The 20410-nt window shown below is 39.7% G+C and overlaps 1 protein-coding gene and 1 long non-coding RNA gene across 3 annotated transcripts; both read right to left on the bottom strand.

The window, feature by feature from the left end:
- Nucleotides 1–1524: 1524 nt before the first annotated feature.
- LOC139435090 (uncharacterized) lies at nucleotides 1525–3389 on the bottom strand. Its single transcript, XR_011644361.1, has 4 exons — nucleotides 3302–3389; nucleotides 2781–2989; nucleotides 2542–2666; nucleotides 1525–2459 (listed from the first exon to the last, which is right to left on the bottom strand). It is a non-coding gene; the product is annotated as an uncharacterized lncRNA (long non-coding RNA).
- A 1820-nt stretch (nucleotides 3390–5209) lies between these two features.
- On the bottom strand, nucleotides 5210–19408 carry sap30l (sap30-like). 2 transcript variants are annotated; one of them, XM_034098897.2, is made up of 4 exons: nucleotides 18607–19394; nucleotides 16703–16825; nucleotides 14988–15086; nucleotides 5210–7352 (listed from the first exon to the last, which is right to left on the bottom strand). In XM_034098897.2, exons 1-4 carry the CDS (start codon nucleotides 18790–18792, stop codon nucleotides 7224–7226), a joined length of 537 nt encoding a protein of 178 aa, XP_033954788.1. In that variant the 5' UTR covers nucleotides 18793–19394; the 3' UTR covers nucleotides 5210–7223. The 2 variants fall into 2 exon arrangements, with proteins under 2 accessions (XP_033954788.1, XP_033954789.1); XM_034098898.2 differs by lacking the exon at nucleotides 5210–7352 and adding an exon at nucleotides 7359–9948 and having other exon boundaries at nucleotides 18607–19408.
- Between the last annotated feature and the right edge of the window lie 1002 nt (nucleotides 19409–20410).

Genomic DNA, 20410 nt, shown 5'->3' with positions numbered 1-20410 from the left:
CATCCAGTATTAACCTTACTGTTTTTTTACTAACAGTAACCAACTAATAATTTTCATAAAGTGCATATTTATTCCAAACTCAGAATATATATATATATGTAATAAAACAATGCTCAATGGTACACAGTATCCAAACTCTTTAGGCACTGGTCAGAGACATTCATGTAAAGCAGATACTGAATCCAATACTGGTAAAAACGTTGCAGAGATCAAATGTGTCCTTGTCTGAACGGAGAAACCTAATTTTTAAAACAACATTTTCAGTGTGTGATTTGAAAGATAAATTCTGATCAATAATAAAACCTAGATATGTGTATGTAGTGACCCTTTCAATGTAAATATCAGTCCCTTGAACAGTACAAATGTTGGGGAGAAAAGAAGTTAACTTTTTGCCATTTGAGAATATCATGAGTTTGGAGTTGTCTGCATTTAATACTAACTTGAGTTGAGATAAATGGGATGGAATAACATCAAAGGCAAAACATAAAAAACAGAACAACATATCTATCCACATGTACAGGTGCCAACAGCATCTGATTGTGTAGCATCCAACCAAGCTTTAAAAACATGTAGTGGTACTAGCTTGGTAATTTCCCATTCTTTTTGCAGACTGTTCCATGTTAGTGGAGCTGCACATCTGAAAGCTTTCTTCCATAAGACAGTCCTAGCACTTGGCACATTTAATAAAACCACAGCATGCGATCTCCGGCAATAAGTACTTTCAATTCGCAGAGATCAGGGAGCAGATGATCAGTGGTGCCTTGTTTTTACTGAATGATGTGTTTTTTTTATGGGGAATTCAAATATGAGCTTATTATTAGGATTTTCGGAGACTTTGCCCACGTTTTCACAAACATGTTCACGCTAGGAGTATGGGAGTACTTCCATTCGCGTCGTCTTGATCTGTAGATGTGATTTGATGTGTCGTGTGTCTCCCAACTCCTCTCCAAAGTTCAGATACTATATAAAAATACTAAAAGATAAATAAAACATTAAACAATGACAAAATAACAACCTGAAAGATATGTATTCCATCTACACATTTCGTAATTATCTAATCTCGTGGCCTTATAAAAGTGTTGGCTAAAGTAACGCAGAATATATATTTTTTTTAATTGTAAATAATTAGAAACATTATTTATGTGCACAAGTACACACACACACATAACAAGCTGTACCGAGTTCCTCCTGCTGCAGTTCCGCAGACGGCCGGTGTGTGGCAGCAGAGCAGAGGGAGGTGAGTCGACGGATATGATGGATGACGGGAGCGACGGAAATACACCCGAACACATCTGGTACCCCGAACACATCTGGTACTGACAACCATAGACATATAAAGAGTAGACGCCGCATCGACCGCTGCTGCCTATTGGCACTGACGAGCCGTGGGGCCGCCATCTTGGACCGGTCACCCGCTCCACTCAGTGTAATCTGTCTGGCAGGCGCAATGAAGTGTCAGCGCATTTTATCAATCATAACTCGCTGAATACAAAACTGATTTTCACGGGGGGGGGGGGGGGTTCTGCAAACGTCATATATGTAGGCATGATACCGGACACATGATTCGGCGTATTTTAATATTCATAGTAGGCTTAACAGCAATAGAATATTCTGGTATTTGATAGCCTATGTTATGTATGATAGGTATTTTGCAAAAGACACACGATATATAATATATACACACACATAAAAAAACACTAATGGTCTATATATGATAGAGAAGCATATTGTGTAGGCCTATACTCAGCTATTTTAATAAATTGAAAAATGAAGAAACAATAATACATTATACATAGACAGAAGTTATATATCAGTAAAAATGAATATCTATGTCATAAAAAATGAAAATGTACTTCTACATCTATATAAAAAATGTAAATGTTCAAGTTAAACACAAGAACATGACACCACCCCACCCAAACCATATTTACACAAAGTTGCTCATGACACCCGAATGCCCCGTGCATGCGGCTCCTCCAAAGCATGACTGAGAACCTCTCTCATATCTTTGTCTTTGGGAAACCATCAAAATAAAAACGGGAGATTTGAGAGTCAACACAAAAACATTTTAAGAAGGAGGTCAAGCTTATTTTCTTCCTTCTCCTTCCTAGATAGATTAGATTAGATTTTAGATTTAGATTAGGACCCTTTGTGTTTCAGGTGACAAAGACTTCGTCAGGTAATATGCAATGGGAGCCTTCCAATGTCCGTGTAGGCCAACCACCATGAACACAAGAGCCTCAGTAGCAGCATCGGTCTCATTGTTTCCATCACCCATGTCTACAAAAGCAGACATTGACTGGTTATGTGGATTATATTGCACATGTTTTCTGATGGCCATGTCATCCAACATGAGTGAAACACATCCATATTTAGCCTGGTCGTCCTGGCATCTTCTCTCCAGCATATCCAGCATCATCTTGTTCAGGCCAAGCTTGCCATCCACCGAACACAGCCACCTGTAAAAAAATTGAGAAGTAGCTATTTAACGTACTTGCAACCGTAATTTCCAAAAATGAAATTGAACAACATTAAGACTACCTTTTTGTTGTAGTCTCTGAGGTATTTGTATGCCTTTGGACCATGTAGATGGAGTGTGAGGGCACATTCTCTGTGGTCCTTTGAGTACTCATGGCCCTGCTTTGCCTTCAAGTCTATTTGAAGATCTGAAATTGTATGAGAAAAAATTAATAAGTCCCCTTCATATAATAACAAAGGAGTTTAATAAAGAGTGTAAGAGTAAGATGTACATGAATTTCAAAGTGCTAATTTCATCTTACCTGAGTAGAAATCAAGCCTCTTTGAGTTCTTCATTAATGAGGTTCTTTTCCCTCAAATCCCCCAAAAGAGTCCTCACTGTGGTCTCTGCCCTCTTTTCTCTAGCCATGGCATTCTTCCTCTCTCGCTCTCCACTCTCCACTCTTGCTAAAGCTTCATTGAGTCTGGCCTTAAGAGCAGTAGGAGAAGCAGGCAAGACATAGCTATGATCCTAGTAGAAAGAGGGATGAACATGGTTTGAGTGATGTTTCACTTCACACACATCACTTTGACACAACTAGAGTATGGCCCACATTCTTTCTTATAGTCATCACCTGTCAAAGCCACTGCCAGCATCATGCGTGTGTGTGTGTGTGTGTGTGTGCGCGTGTGTGAGTGTGCCAGGAATGCATGTTCAACATGTCTTCAATTGTGTGTGTATGTGTTTATTTGTGAGTGTGTTTAATATGAGTGGCAGCAAACAAGAGAGATTTTACTTTGTCTAGGACCATTATGATATGATGTTGAAAATAGAAATACTCACATCATTAGGCTGAGGTTGTGAGTGTGAGGTTGAAGCTTCTGGGTCGTCCTGAGGGGCCACAGACAGGCTCTCTTCAGCTTTTCTGGAAGTAGACCTGCCCTTTTTTCACACACACACACACACACACACACACACACACACACACAACACACACACACACACACACACACACACACACACACACACACAACACACACACACACACACACACACACACACACACACACCACACACACACACACACACACAAACACACACATACACACACTTTGGAGGTGAACCGGGAAGCTGAAGATGGAGGGAATAACACCATCTCTGAGTCGGACAATCTGTCCTGTCAAACTCGTCCTGCTTAAATGCTCACTGCAAATCACGGATGACTCGCTTGCAGTGAACCCTTCCCTCCTCAAAGCAACTTCCCACTTCTTTCTCATATCTTTGTCTTTGGGAAACCTTCAAAATAAAAACGGGAGATTTGAGAGTCAACACAAAAACATTTTAAGAAGGAGGTCAAGCTTATTTTCTTCCTTCTTCTTCCTAGATAGATTAGATTTTACTTTATTCATCCCACATCCCTACATTTTCATTTTTTATGACATAGATATTCATTTTTACTGATATATAACTTCTGTCTATGTATAATGTATTATTGTTTCTTCATTTTTCAATTTATTAAAATAGCTGAGTATAGGCCTACACAATATGCTTCTCTATCATATATAGACCATTAGTGTTTTTTTTATGTGTGTGTATATATTATATATCGTGTGTCTTTTGCAAAATACCTATCATACATAACATAGGCTATCAAATACCAGAATATTCTATTGCTGTTAAGCCTACTATGAATATTAAAATACGCCGAATCATGTGTCCGGTATCATGCCTACATATATGACGTTTGCAGAAACCCCCCCCCCCCGTGAAAATCAGTTTTGTATTCAGCGAGTTATGATTGATAAAATGCGCTGACACTTCATTGCGCCTGCCAGACAGATTACACTGAGTGGAGCGGGTGACCGGTCCAAGATGGCGGCCCCACGGCTCGTCAGCGCCAATAGGCAGCAGCGGTCGATGCGGCGTCTACTCTTTATATGTCTATGCTGACAACCATAGACATATAACGGCAACTCTGCAGAATCCTATGGGTGACGTCACGGACCCTACGTCCATTTATATATACAGTCTATGAGCCAGACCCATCTCAGACTGGTAGCAACACGAACCGTTAGCCCTGCAGTCTCCAGTCACCCGAGCCTCGTCCTTCTGATAGCTCCGCCCCTTCGCTCCAACCCCCCACATATCCAGGTGAAAATTACTCTGCGACACATTTATCGCAAGAAGTGTAGCAAAAGTCAAGACCGCAGATTCGTCGATTTATACTGCCACAGAGCAGATTCGTCAAGTTGTAATGACTGATTTGAGAGGTTGTAATAAATAAAGTTGCAGTTTTAATGGAAAATATATTTAAAAAATATGTATTTTTCTGCAAGTGAACATTTCATCACTAAGTTCATTTTTTTCTCCTTCTCTGACTTCAAATGTGGTTCACAGTTACGTGGATATTTTATACAAGTGTACATTTGGTTCACAGTTACGTGGATATTTTATACAGGTGTAAATGTATGCACACAAACTCAGATTTTTTTTCTCCAAGTGCTCACATCAGGTTTTCACGCTCTCGCATTTTGCACCATATCTACCTTCATATTCGTGTGTGTTGGAGGAGGGGCTCTATAAGGAAGTGGCAGATTTTCTCCGGTTGTGTATTTTCAAATTCTAGCGATCTCGAGCCGGTTTCTCAAACTTACCTACCCCACCTTTAATTGGGTGTTAACATAACGTATTGTAAAATCAGCTGAAATATATACAACATTTGAGCAGTATGAATGAACAGAGACAAGACCGTTGTTTCTATCTGTACAATACATTTATTATTATAAGGAGCAATAAGCAGCCATATTTAAATATGTTTTTTTCTAATACAACAGTAAGGTTAATGTGGCATGGCCTATATGTTAAAGTTGGGTGTTATCTACATGACACTAAAACCTACAAGCAGAACTGAAAATATAACAGACACCAAAATAAAAATATAAACCTTTGTTGAAAGGACAACTCAGTTTGGTGAACAACCTTAAATAAGATGTGTGACAGAGGATGCAAAGTGATTAAAAAATCCATACAGAAATCCCAAACTGTGTGTACAATGTAGTCACCACAATGAAAACAACAAATAATTGGACATGTAGAAGAGTTGTTGTGGGAAGATGCAAAAACCCATAGTTGTCAATTGTCTAGATGTGTTGGCTGTGAGTTAGGAATATACATACAATTTAGTTTTTGAGCAGTTTTAGATCACACCAAATGTTGCAACAGGTGACACAAGTGGCTACCTGCCAAAGGCTACTTTCCCCATAACAGTTTTGGCTCAATATTATTGACAAATACGATCCAAAAAATGACGATTCATCAAACAGTGAATCCATTACCTGAATTTAATAATTGCCAAGATGCAGAGTCACTGAGTTTCATTTAAATTAACTCATAAAACAAATCCTGTTTTGTTGTGATGCGACTTTTGGTGCCAAACTAGACCTTTCCTTTATGACATTGAGGGTAATAATGTTAATTAGCAGTCATAATTAAACTGGGAATACAAATGAAATAACCTTTAAGACCTCATTGGCCAACTTCTACTGACATTTCGATTTTTGCTGCAATATGGAAGGCACGCATCAATATCTTTTTTTTGTTGATATATGTAATTAATTATTTAAAAAGGCAAAGGGAAAACTCACTTTTTTTAAATGCATCTGGGTATTTTAAGTATCAAATCAAGACTTCAGTCTAATATAAACACTGCTCTTAAATATTAAAATGGTGCAAATAATTACTCTTAGACCCCTATCTCTCACACACACAAAAGTTCCACTTCTGGTGGAAAAGAAAGATGGGACAAAACAATTCTAAATTATATCCACATAGACTTTATACAACTTGAGGCTGAACTAAAACATTTAGTAGAAAACTGGGTTACAAAGAAAAAAAATAAGCTACCAACACCTGTGATGTTTGTGTTGTTAAGTACATTAAACAGCTAGCAATAAGGAGAAGAGTGGGTCATAGCTAAATGCTACATCATTCACCACCATCGGTCTTCATATGCATCAGATCCAGTTGGAAAAGGGCAAATAAAGATTAAAATGTAGGACTGAGATCAGCTTCTTTCTTTTAGACATTATTGAGAATCAAGAATTCTTGATCTGGTTAAACTGACCCTGATCCCTGGATGTAACTTCAGCTAAGGCAGCGCCCCTTTCCAACAATTCATTCATTCACGTTTAAAAAAAGAAAGAAAAATAAATCCCACTCAACATCATTCAATTCCAACAAACGTTTCTGTTTGGCACAAGCATTCCTCTCTGTGAAAGTGTTAACAGTCTACTTGGCAAAGAAAGATTCCCCCAAATGTACAGAAACACACTTCGTTTTTTTTACTCTTAAGGCAGCTATATTGTACTTTGCAGTCAACCAACTTACTTAAGATTGGACGCTGTTCTTTTGTACATATCGACAGATTACATTACAGCATGACAACATAAAAACCCTGTGGAGTGAGTCCCGGGACCTCAGTCTGGCTTTTTTCGGAGAAGAGGGAGAGGAAATGACCATTGTGACAACATGCGCAGAGACAGTTTTTATATGAAAAGGGCATAATAAGCGAGAGATATCTCATCCCACCCTGAATTCTCCTCCAATTCAGTGAGATGTCCTCCGAGGACGACAAGAGTCTGTCTTTACAGAGGAGAGGACGGTGCAGGGTTGCAGTTGTTGTTGCCGTTAGTGCTGTCCGGGTTTATGAAATAGCTGTGGATTATTGATGGTTTCGTTGTAGCTACTGTGCTTTGTGTTGCGATGTTTAGTCCAGCGGTTTCCCGCCGTCGCCTTTCTGGTCCAAGCGGCTCTTGCTGCTCTTCACCATGTAAATAAAGTAGGTCAGAGTCTCCTTCTCGTTCACCGGGATATTCCTGAAGTGACGACTCACCGTCTGAAAAAAAGGAGAAAGAGATTAAAAGGAAAACTCTGAAAATATCTCTCATGTTAATTAACACAATATTTTTCAGAAATGTTCTGATGTGCAAGTTTCTGCTTCCCAATAGAGTGACGAAGTCACTCCCCTTCCGGTGGACCTCCATGGGACCTTATTTCGAAAAAATTATGTATTGAAGTCAATGGAAAGATTATCTTTCGATCCCGTTTGAATTGTGCCACAAATTACACATATGGTGTTTGTCAATTTAAAAGATAATTAAAATTTTGTTTTTTAAAAATGTCGTAAAACTGTGAAGTAATATTTGTTTGTGTGAAGCGCTCAATGAACTACACACGTCACCAAGATGGCCATCATTACTGTCTTGTCAACAAAACGATTGACTACCCATGTTGGGTTACTTAATGTTACTTCATATTAAGGATAATAAAAATGACAAGGCTGTAATGCTAACTAACGTGCTAGCTAGGTAGCTAACTTGATCCTGGTCCTTTCATCAGACGGGAAGCGAAAGAACGAGCAAGACCCATTGCTGATCTTGTTAAAGTTATCTTATCTTAGCCAGCGCCATATAAATATATTATATCTATATGTCGCTGATCTTAGCTAGCTCATAGTGGAGGAAAACAATTGTGACATCACTTACGCAACTCTGGGATTTGTAGTCTTTCTAGTTGCGTATTTGTCAGTCTTATATTTCAACAGTTTTACAACAAACTGACTTTTTTGACATGGAAATATTTTTTTAAGATTGACAAACATGTGTAATTCATGGTACAATTCAAACAGGATCGAAAGATAAGTTCTCTCTCCATTGACTTCCGGTCCATGGGACCTTATTTCGGAAAAAGAATGTATTGATGTCACAATTGTTTTCTTCCGCAAAATATAAGAGATAGCTAAGATAAGATAACTTTAACAAGATGCCTGTGTGCTTAGTACCAGGTTGTTATCATACCAGCAATGGGTCTCGCTCGTTCTTTCGCTTCCCGTCTGATGAAAGGACCAGGAGTGGCTGGATCAAGTCAGCTACCTAGCTAGTAGCAAGCACGTTAGTTAGCATTACAGCCTTAGCCTTGTCATTTGTATTAGCCTTAACATGAAGTAACATCAAGTAACCCTAAATGTTAAACAGTAAGAGTAGTCGTCATATTTCGTGAACCCTTTGAAGAGTACTGTCACACCGGTGTGATCATTCTATAATACACCATTTAAGCCCGGGTGAGAAATGCTACCGCTAACGCTACATTAGCACTGGCGATCTTTTTTTACTTCATGCTATCCGCACAAATGGTTGACATTAAACATTAAAAAGACCAGCCAGTTCAGAGAGAATCAAAGGAAGGCAGGCAGGCAGGTAGCTTTGCATGACATTCTTCTGGACGTGTTTCATTGTGGTGATAGTGAGGGTAGTCAATCGCTTTTTTGACAGTAGTGACGGCCATCTTGGTGACGTGTGTTGTTGTGAGAGTCTGCGAGACCAGAGATGTAGTTAATTGAGCGTTTCACACACACAAAATGTGTTACTTCACAGTTTTATGACACATTTACATTTTTTTGACTTGCAAAATTATCTTTTAAAATTGACAAACATCATATGTGTAATTCGTGGCACAATTCAAACGGGATCGAAAGATACGTTTTCTCTCTCCATTGACTTCAATATATCATTTTTCCGAAATAAGGTCCCATGGAGCTTCCCCGGAAGGGGAGGGACTTCGCCACTCTATAGGGCTGGGAAATGTATGGATACTATACCAATATCATGATATGAGCGATATCGTCTCAGCTTTTAAATCAAGATAGTGCATGTGTCTTTAACTGGTTTTAAGGGATGCATTACAGTAAAATGTTGTCATTGTTTTTACATTTTTACAATATTTGAACTGCCTGTTTTATTATTTTTTCTTACATTTCCTCATTAAATCAACACATATTCATTATCGTTTAAATATTTAATTAAAGATTCAGTATTAAACCCAACAATATTGTCACAATAGAAGTTTGATCAGAAATATAGAATATTAAATAAAAAAAGTTAAGAGTTTTTTTAATATAATTTTGTACTGTACTCAGGAAATTGCGCACCAATGCCACACATTTGGAACATTTTATTGTTTCTGGGGAACTAAATAGGATAATGGAACTTAAGAGTTTTGTAATAATTGTTTTATGGTGAATACAAGTCATTTAATTTTTTAAGACACTAACAAATGAATATGTTGTTATGGTAGACATGTAATCAATACTTAAATGAAGCATACAACTGGTTGTTTGGATTTTTAAAGCAGACTCAAAGAGAAGTAAACAAACATCCTCTATGCAGCCTCTAACTGGGTCCCTGAGAGGGGCCGAAGACTGGGCCAGCTGTGACTGGTTGGGGCTGTTGACTGGTCCTTTATTAATGATGTGGGAGGCTCATTAATAGGGGAGACTGAACCTAACTTAAAGCCTGGGGAAACATTCAACTAACAGCCAGTTTTCTTTCATTCCCACTGTGCGCGCCAGCCGAGTCACATCCAAGCCGTCAGAGAGCGCTGCATACAGGAAGCATTTGTACGGACGAGGGCCGAGCCAGCTGCATGGAGTCCACCTGTCCAGTTGGAAAATCAGTCCAACATGTTCCATGACCAATTACTGCAGAATAGGACCTGTGACACTGTGTATATCACAGCAAATGAGTGACATGGAGCTGAAGGTTAAGAAGAAAGAGGCCGGGTCCACCTAATGAGGGTGGCCTAATGGCTTTCAGTGTTACATCATTTCACTATTAGACAATAGTTATTAAGAAATAAACAACGTAATTTAAAAGTAAGTAAACAAAGATTCCAACTTATAGGGAGCTGCTTTAAAAGGTTTTGAGAATTAGTTAATTTGACTATAAAGAGGATTGATTTTTAAGTCTTTAAGGTCGCGCTCACACCAGCTTTGTTAAGTACGATTTACTCGAACCCTGGAACGTTTTACCCCTCGCCGCGGTTCGTTTGAACGCAGTCCGAGACCTCTGATGTGAACTAAACAACCAGACTCTCGTCCGGCTAAAAGAGGTGGTCAACGCTTGCTAGTGAACTCTGGAGTGGTTAATCGCTGGTGTGAATGCAGTCCGCACCAAAGCATAGGAAGCGGAGTATTTACGTGTAATTTCCTGTTCTGGTTACCGGAGGAGAAGTTAGCCAGTTGTGGCTAACAAAATGAGTGGATGGGGACAAACGCGGAGCTACAAAGAACACAGATGCCTTCTGGATATCTGGACAGAAGAGAACATTTCTCAACTTTTGGAAAAGGTACACAAGAACGTGGAGGTCTTCAAACATTTTAGCTAAAGAAGGAAGCAGAATGGATTTAACCGGACTGTTGAATAGTGTTGTGCAAAAGTAAAAAAGCTCCGTCACTAGGGCTGCAACAAACGACTAATTTGATAATCGATTAATCTATCGATTAATCCACTATTCGGACTATTATGCCTTGCACAATTTCTCAAACGCTCTTATTTAGCCATCAACTTTTAGATTTAGCTTGAGGTTGTTTTAGGCATGTGGAAACTAACAATGAAGACAATAAAGATGAATACTTGATTCAAAAATACATATATTATTAAATTAACTAAACACATTTTGAACAAAATTAACATTGCTTTTTATTTAAAAGTAAATAAATAATATTTCACATCAAAAGAAACAAGAGTGTTTTAACAAATCGTATTAAATAATCTGATGACAGAATTGTAAACAGAATAGCTGAAACTTTAACAAAATAAATAACTCTGTTACCTCTAATCATGAACCCATGTTTGTATAATTGAGTTAACTCTGTGTGTTGCTGCTAGCATACATAACACCTGAAAAGTTACTCGTGGATGGGGCTACAGAGCTACTAGAAAGACAGTCGAACCCGGTGCATTTCTCCATCTGAATGTGGTGCACTTTTGCTAAATGTTTAGACAAATTGCTCGTGTTACCGCCCTTACATGCTAAACTCTTATTGCACTTAAGGTAACGAGCATTGTCAACCTCAAGACCATAGATCGAGACGCGTAAAGTTTAACCACACCCCGGAGCGCGTTCTTTCCGCCATCTTCGCAGTGTGTTGCATGTATGTAGCAGCCGTGTGTGTGTAAACTGCCCCGCCCCCTCGCACACAGACGGGGGAGAGAAAGATCTCTCTTCCGGATTGGAAAGATCGAAAATACATCATAGACGCATTTGTTTGTCTTTTTGCATATTAGAAACGAGTTGGCGACACTACTACCTCATTCACACCAACGGTGTTTCAGGGCCGGTTCGGAGCTGGAGCATGAAAAGCACCGGGTTTTCCTCTTCACACCGCAGCGGAGCAGCCTCTTAGCTCCGGAATCCAGTTCATTTCAAGCACCAACAAATTGTCCGGCCAGAGCAAAAGCACCACATACGTCACGCTTACGTCGAGGCGGGGGCAGGGGCAGATCAAATCCTGAACAACAACAACAAGCATGTTTTATCCAGTTTGTACACAACGATGGAGAAACTTAACAAGCAGCAGTGGTCCACTGAAGAGACCAGCTACCTGCTGGGAATCTGGTCTTCCGAAGAGGTAGAGGAAGCTGGAGCACAATCGGCCATTGTTGTTGTTGTCGGTGTCAGCTGTGAGGGGTTTCTGCGCGGTTTGGCTTTATGAAGCAGGCACGCAAACGGTTACGTCATGACGCAAACGATGAGGCAATGACGCAGCACCAGTCGGACTCTGGGCGGTGTGGAAAGAGCCGGAGCTAAACCGAAGAACCGGTTCTGAACCTGAAAAGCTCTAGCACGGAGCTTGAACCGGAGTTGCGTTGGCGTGAATGAGGTATAAGACTGCGATATAATGCTTATGTAGCAATAATACATGACATATTTTTTAAATGTCTCCAGTACCGATAAAAAGACCAATAACGTTGGAGCTTAACGGCAGAAAAGTGACAGCTCCCCCGATATTAAAGACAATTGTATTTGGTATGACAAACTCCACAATATCTTGAACACAAGATAGTGAGCCCAACTATAAACATAAGCTATGCTACATTTGCTTTTGTGACAGCTCATCTCTCTGGTCCCCTATGTACAGCAAAAGGGCCACATTACACGTGCCACCTGTCGTCGTTGAAACCTCCTCCTTACTGCAGAACGTCTCATTATATCTGTTATAACGTTTTATAATGCACGTTGTACGTTTATATAATAATATGTGCCGTCTGCTAGAGTATGTTGATGTGCTCTCTAGATTATCAGCAGCATGAAAATAACCTGCCGATGCTCCATGGTTTTACCTGCTTAATGTCTGACCAATTGTTGAACAGCATTTCCGTGTACATTACTTTTGTTGACTGTTTATAGTCCGTTTGAGGTTTGCCTGTGTGAAAGCAAACCAAACCTTCTGAAAAATGAAATAATGTACCAAACTCGCTGCCGGTGCGCACCAAAGAAGCGGACTATTAGATGTGAATGCAACCTAAGTCAATAGTCTGCTGCTGCTAGAGGCAGGGCATTTCTAGTTTCAGAAATAAAGATGTCCTCCATGCGCAACTGTCCCACAATCGGGACAATCTGTTGACTGTTTATTAGGGGTGTAACGGTATCCGTATTCGTCCCGTACCGTCGGGTTCCCTGTGGACTACAATAACGATGGAGTGCGAGTGGTGGATCGGACGAGGACGGTGTGTCGGTGCGGTATGCTAATCATATCAGAAGGCATCACCCAGATTTGCTAATCAACGGAGCACTGCAAAAGACAGCAGTTCAACAGCTGATCCCAGCTGCTTTTACGATGCCAATAGACATGAAAGCCGAGAGACCAAAAATAAATAACGGAAGCTTTTGGCATATGTTTTTCAACGGCTATGCTGCACCCTGATGCAATAGTAGAGAACCCCGGCCTTTATTGATTGTGATTGAAACACCATCTTATTATTTATTTTGTAATATTTTCATGACATTCTTTTTAGTTTTACAGCTTATTGAACTTTTTTGTTTGACATCAGCCATTATTAGGGGTGTAACGGTTCACAGAAGTCACGGTTCGGTAATTTTTTTTGCTGTTATTTATTTTTAACAGTAGTGCATGTTTTGGTATGAAAATAAGGAACTCTAACATTTGGAATCATTAACTGTATTACACAGTTAAAAACAAACAACAGTAACACACACACTCAGATGGCCATATTATTTATAATGGCTGATGTCAAACAAAAAGGTTCAAAAAGCTGTACAACTAAAAAGAATGTCTTGAAAATATTAAAATAAATAATAAGAAAGAGTTTCAATCACAATCAATAAAAGGCAATACAGAACTGTATAACATCTCCTGATGTCAAAATATAAAATAAATACAATGATAAATAAAAAACAAAATAAACTCTGTACCTTTAGGAGCAATGTCTAACATGTGTAATTAACTTGTGTGTGTGTGAGGCCATTATGCCTAAATAAAGGTACTCAAGCTTTACTCTATTTTCAAGTTGTTCTTCAAAAAGATGAGTTTGTCTACGTTGTCAGTAGTGAGGGCAGATCTGTTGGCGGTAACTAAAGTCACCTGCCGTCGAGAAAACCCTCTCGCTGGGGACTGACACTGACTCGGATGTGATTGAGCATGTTTGACGTGTTACCAGCAGCATACCGCACCGCTGTCGAACAACGCCGACACACCGTCCTCATCCGATCCACAACTCGCACCCCATCATTGTTGTAGTCCACAGGGAACCCGACATGTTCCCACACAGCTGATTTAAAAGAAGCAGGTGGGTCTTCTAGCTCCTGTGTGTTGTGTGAACTCGCCGTAGCTACTAACTGTTCTTCTTCATGTATTGTGTTCGTTTTGTTCTTGTTCTTCATTTGTTATTTACGGGCAGCTGGCTTTTAGGCTCAATACCGCCCCCTGGATTATATATAGTGTAATACTGCCCTGAGTGACAGACGTTTTTCCCACTCGTAGAAAAAGGCGTATTCGCCGTGTGACTGCATGTGCCGAACCATGACGGTACGGGACGAATAAGGATACCGTTACACCCCTAGCCATTATAGATAATATGGCCATCTGTGTGTGTGTGGTACTGTTTGTTTTTCACTGACGTAATACAGTTAATTATTCAAAATGTTAGAGGTCCTTATTTTTAAACTGAAACTTGCACTAATGTTCAAAATAAATAAAAAACAAACCTGGAATTATGCATTTGGGACTTTTTTTTGCTTTTTCTTGTTGTACCGAACCCGAACCGTGACCCCCAAACCGAGGTACATACCGAACCGTGAATTCTGTGAACCGTTACACCCCTGCTGTTTATGGATGTTTATTTCAAATGTATGATCGAATGAAAACAGAAATAAAGTCCTTTCTCTCTTTGTTTTTCTCTGCCCTTCTCTTTTCTCTATCACATAACAAAATATTACGCTGCTTTTAACATAAACCAAAACCAGAGTTGACCTGAGTTCTTAAACCTTTAGAGTTCTACCCTTGTTACACTTTCCAGCTTTTTTTTAAATGGTAACTGTGATGAAAAGGGGCTAATATGCAGCATTCACATCGTGGAGAACACAGCAACCCCTTGAACTGTACAAAGTAGGAAGCACCATACATGTAGTGGAGAATATCTTAACATTCATTCAGTTCCGAGTGTTTTCTTACCTCTGCCAGCTGGGCCTTGTTGAGTCCAGGCCGGGTCTGCAGCTTGTAGTGTCGCTTGTAGCGTCTCAACGTGTTCACTTGCAGCTGGAACAGGTCCACCTGAAACCACAGCAGAGACAGGGAGGCAGTCAGTCAGTGAAATTTGAGGGACGGTATCTTTTCAGTCCGCTTAATCTTTGACACATTTCAATGCTTTACTTAACCTGTTAAGCACTGAGCCTGCTTTTCAGGTCTCAGGCTCGAAAATGACATTCCCAGAACATATGACTATAACTTCACTTCTAAAAAGGGGTAAACTTATAATCTTTGTCCTCAAAGCAATGATAAACCTGTGAGTTGGATGTAGAAAAGTCAGAATCAATATAGATTTTTTTAAACGTTTAAAGTAAATTCAGATCGAACCTAGTAAAAAAATCTAAGTTATAGTGTCCCTCCAAAAAAAAAACATTACTTATAGTGAAAACCACCCTTGAATGATGGGATAGTAGACTAAAAGCTTTAGGAATCCAAACATTTAATAAGTGCCCTGTAAGATTGATGCAAGTACCCTGTAAGATTGATGCAAAACAAGTGACATTTGACCTTTTTAGAGAGGTTTAGCAAAAAAAAAACACTTCTGGGGTCATTTGGGTGGATTTTCCATATCTCTGGTCCCCCTCGGTCGACTTTGATGATTGACACCTCTTTTTAACCGTTAGAGACAATAGAATCGAAGGGAAGTTCCTAAAATCCATCTAAACATTACCCATTGGTCAATGAGTGATGCGTAGCCAGAATGCCCTAAACCGGAAGCTGTCATAGACTCTGATAGCTATCATAGCAGCTATATATGAAAACTCCATTATTGACATAAATATGAAGATGGATTATCAGTAATCATTTCAGACACATTAACCTATGGATTAACCTTCAGCAGTGTTTTTATCGTTTTTAATTCCATTGAACACAACTTTTTATCAGAACAACAGCATAGGTAAGACCATGTCCCGTTTTTGCTCCGTAAAGCTCTGTGTTGTGATGTCTGTTCTGATCACTCATTGGTGATACTTATACCCCTAGAATCTGTGGAATCTCAGCTTGCTAATCAATATCTTGTTTGTGCAGATATATATATATATTATATCCGATATATAATAAGGGAATTTATACCTAGAGTTCTGTGCTAAGTGTGTTAGCATTTCTTCGCTCAGGGCTCATTTAGACGCTTCATGTGAGACTTGTGTTTTGTTTCGGTAAAAATTGTTCGTTATGTCAGTTAGCTGAGTTTCTTACCGTTAAATGGGTATGACACATTAATAGGTTTTTAAATGTTAAGAAGCCCCGAGACACAGTTTTGTTAAAAAGAAGCCCGGAGGCCCCCGCCACAGGTTAAGACTCTATGAGGCTTTTGCTGCCTCTTTCTCTCCTTTTAAAAGCGATGAAACGTTAATATCTCTGTGGAGAAACTGGGTCATTGCCGTAATAAACACTCAAAAGCAAACAAACATAACTGAGTACACAATTAATTAAATTTGATTCGATTACATTTGTTGTTGTTAGGTAAGCATATTGTAACAAAAATGTCACCATGAGTTGGTGTTTTTAAGGTTTTATATAAACTATCATCCTAGTTTGTTATGTTCCTCTGTAAAGCCTTTGGGACTGCTTCTTTTTCCATTGTGCTTCATCTGTGTTGTTTGTGTGGAACATTGCAAGAAAGATTTCAGTCCCGTTACCTCAGGCACCTCCACGTCGTGATCCGGGGACTCCCCTCCATCGTCACTGGTCTTCCTCTTCCTCTTGTTGCGGACGCTCTGGATGAAGTTCTTATGGAAGTCGCAGATGTAGAGGTGTCTCACCTATAACGATAATAACGAGTATTAAAGGAGGAGTCCAACATCAAAACATATGTTTGCTCTCGCAGTAACACAGCATAGGACCAAAGCAATACCCACTGCAAGACAAGATTTGCTTTCATTTGAAATTCTATAATACCAGTCTTAATACAATATCCGAGCAGCAAGTAATGAAGGATTTTGACAAGCATCTTAAAATAGACGTAGTGTTGAGATTTGATACCCAACCATAACTACAAATGGTCCGTTATGTCAATATCTGAACTAAAGTTTGTTTATATTGGCATGTGCTTCTTCAACTGCACTGCAGCTCCAAATGAACAATGTACGACTGTCCTCTTGACCAATGTGCATGTATTCCCTGAGCCACAGCCACAACACGTGACTAATCACATGAGTTTGGCATGCCTGTAAAAAAACATTACATTTCATTTAGCTGACGCTTTTATCCAAAGCGACTTACAATTACCAATTACAGGGACATTCTCCCTGGAGTAACTAAGGGCTAAGTGCCTTACTCAAGGGCACACTAGTGGATTTGAACTCACAACCTTCCGATCTTCACCCCACCTCACTATCCATTAGACCACCACTAGCCACAACAACATTTGGGACAACAACAGCAACACACACTAATAACAACTCCCCCTGGATACAATGAATTAAATAAGAATGGTTTACAACAGCAACACTTTTCTGGGCCACATTGCTCTGTGCTTGGGGGCACTCTTTATGCATCAGTACTCCCCAGGTTGAGGGCACAGAGCAGCTTACACATGACAGGAAAACGACCCACTCCCGGTGTTTGCTTTTTGCCGAGTTATTTAAAGATATAACGATATACAACGATATTACACCATGTAAGCTTAGTACTGAAATAAAGAACGGCGAGATTGTAAAACTGAGACTATTAGTCCATTAACTAAGTAGTTGACAATTATTATAAAAAAAAATGTTGGTGCATCTTCTCCAATGTAATGCTTTGTACATACGATCACTTTTGGCCAAACAAACATTGACAAATATATTTCAAGACGTCACTTTGGGTTTTAGGAAGCTGTAAGAGATATCGTCTGCAGATTTGTGACAAATTCAGTGGAGCATAATCCTAAACAGCTTCGCTATAGATCAAATTACAACACAGAGAAGAGGCCCCTTGAGGTCTGGGGCCTTTGGGACATTTGCTTGGTTGGTGATCCAGCCTTGGTTGTGTGTCTGACAATTAGCTCCACATGTGTCTTTCACTGGGTTCAAGGAAGGCCAGAACACGTTTCCCAACATTGGTTGTTTGTCAAAAGTAAGCCAAAATGAAAAACTAGAAAAAACAAGCTAAATTAACATGGAGCATGTATTGGTGTTATTTCTAGCAGAACAATAGTTTATGCCACTCCAAAATAAGGCAGGGTACTTTAACAGACTGAGGTTAAACAACACATAGCTCTGGCTTCTCTGGCAACAGCCATTTTATGAAGAGCTGCGGAGGCGTCTTGTATGAAACTGTTGTAATGAGCTGGAAGTTGGTGTGGACAGGAACCTGTTGTCCTGCACGTCGTCCAGGCAGCTAGCACAGTAAACGTAAGGTCTGACTTGTTGTAGGTGTGAAAACAGATACAGCAACAAGATACAACTCTATGACGGTGCTCTTTTGTTTATTTTCGTCAACCGTCGCCGACAGGCTACATAGCATTAGCTGACAGCTGAGAGCTAGCTAACTTTGAGCTATCGTCTGGCACTCACAATCACTGGTTTAAACTTCAAAACAAAGATCATGTTATTTAACTTACGCTCTTGTCAATGTCAAGCTTGAGCTTCTTTTGTGATATGCTCTTCTGGATCCTCTTGCTGAAGGAGGCGTTTCCAGCTGACCGGCCGCAGCGCTCTCCGTCCTCGATCAGACAGCAGCTCTGTCCATAAAACGGCGGAGCCGGAGGTCCATCGTGGCTGTCTTCCTCAGTGCTAAATCCATTCATCCTGTGCTGTTGTAATGCTCTTCGTGCAATAGCTCAATAAATAAAAAAATAGCGAAAAACGCGTTAGTTTGGCTACAAAGTCTCTTGTTGACGGGTTGCCCTTTTGTCAAAGACAATCCCGTAGCGTTAACGTTAGCTAGCTAGTTAGCTTGGCTAAGTGGCTAGTTCGAGGACTAACAGTTTGTTGTTTATTTGTGCACTCTAGTCCCTTATGTCGAAGCGTAACAGCCTCCGGTTGAGGACATATTCTTACAGATTTCCGTCAGATTCACGCCACAACAGAGCTGCAGCTAACGTTACCTAGCCACGGTGTTAGCCGGACCGCAAGGTGGCTGAGCTGCCGCTAACAAATTCCTATGGTGAGACCGTCGCACTTCTTCCCAGTAACAGCCCGTTACCCTCCGGACGATTCGTATGCGACAACAATCTCATACGATTTTAAGCTAAAAGACGACAATCGGCTACGTCTAATGTTACAACTTTGAAGAAACCACGCACTTAAGATACTGCAGCTCAACAATCGCGGGACTCTTTCAGAACAGCTCGTACAATGGAAATGCTCCGTCTCCGTGGCGGAAGTTCCTGTCCCGCACGATGATTGGACAATTGTGTATGGAGGCGGGCTTAGTGGGGAAATTATGCCATTCCATTGGCTGAAAGAACCGTCTACCTTTTACCGTCTCTTCCTGTAACACTCGCTGTCATGTTTTCAACTTGAAAGGGAGTTAAATGTGGCATCGCCGATGGTTGAAGCGGCTTCTAACTATACAGCAGAGTTGTGATTTTCAGAGACAGTTTATTGGAAATCTTTCAAGGATTTTACAACTCGACTAGTTTGATACATCGACCTAATCGTAGGCTATGAACAGTAAATCCACATTCAAGTCGGAATCTGAACTATGAATACGGCTCTTTGGGCCAGACTGCGGATACAACATCAACATAGTACTTATTTATGTCATACAGATAATTGTTTACCATTTAAAATACTTGAACATAACTTTAGTGAATGGGTTATGTGTGATCAACAAGATAAGAACAAGCTGTTGACATCGCCACGTGATTCCACCTATAACCACGCGAGGGAGATAGATATTCACAAATAAGAATGCTATAAATAAAACTTTAAAAAAGGACAATTGTAATTCCATAAGGGAGGGAGCATTTAAGACATTAACAGATAAGGCTGTTTAATTGTTATTCTCTAATAGTCTAGTTTCAAAAACACTGGCTCTTACAATTAATAATAATAATAATAATAATAATGGATCTTACAATTCAGATAGTGAATAGTAAAAGAGTTTGCCATTTAACTATGCCAATCTAAAAAATGTAGGCATACGTTGTTCAAATGTCCATTGCCATTTAGAGTGTAAAACTTTCGTCAAATAATTATAAGAAAAATATTCATAGTATCAATAACTAAACATACCAAAGGCTATGGTATTCTTGATAAAGCTCCCTCTAGAGGAGAAAATTGTTATACAACTATTTTCAGTAAATCATAGGCTCTACTTTATTCCCCACCATTGGCCTAATCCTAATCTTAAAGCTACTGCATATAGTTGTATTTTAGACCATATAGCATCCTTTGTGTGGAAGAAATATGGGTCTGGTA

Source organism: Pseudochaenichthys georgianus, chromosome 14 (assembly GCF_902827115.2).
Source record: "Pseudochaenichthys georgianus chromosome 14, fPseGeo1.2, whole genome shotgun sequence".
In the NCBI taxonomy this organism is placed as follows: domain Eukaryota; kingdom Metazoa; phylum Chordata; class Actinopteri; order Perciformes; family Channichthyidae; genus Pseudochaenichthys; species Pseudochaenichthys georgianus.
The sequence above is the reverse complement of the archived record's forward strand: the minus strand, read 5'-3'. Positions and strand labels throughout refer to the sequence as shown.

Excerpts from the sequence above, each read along its gene's own strand:
- sap30l (XM_034098897.2), bottom strand. The coding sequence starts at position 18,792 with ATGAATGGATTTAGCACTGAGGAAGACAGCCACGATGGACCTCCGGCT. Across the intron at positions 15,087-16,702 it reads ACGACGTGGAGGTGCCTGAG|GTGGACCTGTTCCAGCTGCA; the intron begins GTAACGGGACTG and ends CTGTGGTTTCAG. Across the intron at positions 7,353-14,987 it reads ACAAGGCCCAGCTGGCAGAG|ACGGTGAGTCGTCACTTCAG; the intron begins GTAAGAAAACAC and ends CCTTTTTTTCAG.